At 67.1% G+C, this 2,747-nt stretch overlaps 1 protein-coding gene across 1 annotated transcript in view; it reads left to right on the top strand.

Annotated features, from left to right (window-relative positions):
- Positions 1-474: 474 nt before the first annotated feature.
- rictora (RPTOR independent companion of MTOR, complex 2 a) overlaps positions 475-2,747 on the top strand; it is a 266,098-nt gene continuing 263,825 nt past the window's right edge. The window contains exons 1-2 of the mRNA XM_038805955.1: positions 475-583; positions 783-830. Coding sequence (XP_038661883.1) covers positions 535-583; positions 783-830 — 97 coding nt within the window. The 5' untranslated portion in view covers positions 475-534. The remainder of the gene's footprint in view (positions 584-782; positions 831-2,747) is intronic.

Below are 2,747 nucleotides of genomic sequence, written 5' to 3'. Positions count from 1 at the left end.
AGAGGGTTCGAGGAGACGTCTCACCTTCACCACCAGCATCTACCTCCTCAAGGGGCAACTTGGAGAGATGGGCGGCGAATGTGGGCGGCTGTAAAGGTTGCTAAGGGACACAGACACAGGGAGCCCCTCTGGCTGTGTCTTTGTTGTGTGAGGCTGGCCCCGCCCCTGCAGCTAGGCTCCGCCCCTGCATCCCGGCCACGCCCCGGCAGCCTGCTCACGCCCCTCTGTGGCCGCCCTACCCCTGCATCCAGGCCCCCGCCCAGGCAGCCAGGCCACGCCTCCTCGCCGCGCCCCGGCAGCCTGGCCACGCCTCCTCGCCACGCCCCGGCAGCCTGGCCACGCCCCAGCAGCCTGGCCCCGCATCCCCTCCCCGGCGGTCCCGCCCCCGTTCATTGATGAGGGCCGCCTGTGGTCTCGCGAGAGCGGCCGGCAGGCGGGCGCGCGCTTCCGCTGTCTCCCCCCCACCCCCACCCCCACCCCTCCCCCCTCGGGCCGGGATCGGCGGCAGCGGCAGAGAGACGGCAGTCGGTGAACATGGCGGTCAGCGGCCGGGGCCGCTCCGTTCGGAGCCTCCGTATCCGAGGTGATGATAACCCCCCCCTCCCCTCCCGCACAGCTCGAGCAGCCGCAATAACAAACACCGTCGCTGGTGGTTTTTTTAAAATAACGGCCGCCTGCGACCTGTTTGTTTACGGCAGTCAGACAGTGTATGGCAGCAGCGCTAACTCACCCCCTCTCTCTCTCTCTCTCTTCACATATTGTTCGCTGTGGACACCGAGCAGGGCGGAATGACAGCGGCGAGGAGAACGTGCCTCTCGATCTGTCCCGAGGTAAGAGGCGGGAGGGGGTGAGTGAGGTAAACACTCCCGGGAGAGGGGCACCCCCCCCCCCCCCCCCCCGGGCACACAGCCGGGCGGCGCCGCGCGCCTGAGGTTCAAACGCCAACCGCTCCCGGGTCGTTAGGGGCTAGGAGGGGGCGGGGCCATGGGCTCTACGGGGGTGGGGGGACGTCATCACTTGCCCCCCCCCCATCACTGCCCCCCCCATCACTGCCCCCCCCATCACTGCCCCCCCCATATCACTGCCCCCCCATATCACTGCCCCCCCCAATCACTGCCCCCCATCACTGCGCCCCCCTCTATCACTGCGCCCCCCTCTATCACTGCGCCCCCCTCTCCCACAGCCCTTCCCCTTGTCACTGCCCTTCCCCTCATCACTGCCCCCCCTCATCACTGCCCCCCCCTCATCACTGCCCCCCCCTCATCACTGCCCCCCCTCATCACTGCCCCCCCCATCACTGCCCCCCCCCAATCACTGCCCCCCCCCCAATCACTGCCCCCCCCCAATCACTGCCCCCCCCCCAATCACTGCCCCCCCCCAATCACTGCCCCCCCCCCCAATCACTGCCCCCCCCTCATCACTGCCCCCACCCCCAGGGGCTGGTTTAGCTCACTCGGCTAAATCGCTGGCTTTTAAAGCAGGCCAGCAGGACGGTTCACTTCCCGTACCAGCCTCCCCGGACAGGTGGCGACTAGGGGCTTTTCAACTTTATTGAAGCCTACTCGTGACAATAAGCGATTTTCATTTCATTTCATCACTGCCCCCTCCCCCATCACTGCCCCCTCCCCCTCATCACTGCCACCTCCCCCTCATCACTGCCACTGCCCCTCATCACTTGCCCCCCCACTCTGTGCACCCCCCCTGTCATGGGGGCAGAAGAGACAGACACGGGGGTAAGGAGAGAGGGGGGGAAGGAGAGAGAGACACGAGGGGGGGACGTAGAGGGTGAAGGAGAGAGACACGGGGGGGACGGAGAGAGAGAGACACGGGGGGACGGGGAGAGAGACACGGGGGGGACGGAGAGAGAGAGACACGGGGGGGACGGAGAGAGAGAGACACGGGGGGACGGAGAGAGAGACACGGGGGGACGGAGAGAGAGACACGGGGGGACGGAGAGAGAGACACGGGGGGACGGAGAGAGAGAGACGGGGGGACGGAGAGAGAGAGACGGGGGGACGGAGAGAGAGAGACGGGGGGACGGAGAGAGAGACACGGGGGGGACGGAGAGAGAGACACGGGGGGACGGAGAGAGAGACACGGGGGGACGGAGAGAGAGACACGGGGGGACGGAGAGAGAGACACGGGGGGACGGAGAGAGAGACACGGGGGGACGGAGAGAGAGACACGGGGGGACGGAGGGAGAGAGACATACGGGGGGATGGAGCGAGAGAGAGAGAGACACTGGGGGACGGAGAGAGAGAGACACGGGGGGGACGGGGAGAGAGAGAGACACGGGGGGGACGGAGAGAGAGAGAGAGAGAGGGGGGGACGGAGAGAGAGAGAGAGACACGGGGGGGGGGACGGGGAGAGACACGGGGGGACGGAGAGAGAGAGAGGCGGGGGGGCGGAGAGAGAGAGAGAGACACGGGGGGGGCGGAGAGAGAGACACAGGGGACGAAGAGAGAGAGAGACACGGGGGGACGAGAGAGAGAGACACGGGGGGGGGACGACGAAGAGAGAGAGAGACACGGGGGGGGGGACGAAGAGAGAGAGAGACACGGGGGGGGACGAAGAGAGAGACACGGGGGGGGACGAAGAGAGAGACACGGGGGGGACGAGAGAGAGAGAGACACGGGGGGACGAAGAGAGAGAGAGAGACACGGGGGGGGACGAGAGAGAGAGAGAGAGACACGGGGGGGGGGGACGAGAGAGAGTGAGAGAGACACGGGGGGGACGAGAGAGAGACA

Source organism: Scyliorhinus canicula, chromosome 8, assembly GCF_902713615.1.
Source record: "Scyliorhinus canicula chromosome 8, sScyCan1.1, whole genome shotgun sequence".
In the NCBI taxonomy this organism is placed as follows: domain Eukaryota; kingdom Metazoa; phylum Chordata; class Chondrichthyes; order Carcharhiniformes; family Scyliorhinidae; genus Scyliorhinus; species Scyliorhinus canicula.
The sequence above is the reverse complement of the archived record's forward strand: the minus strand, read 5'-3'. Positions and strand labels throughout refer to the sequence as shown.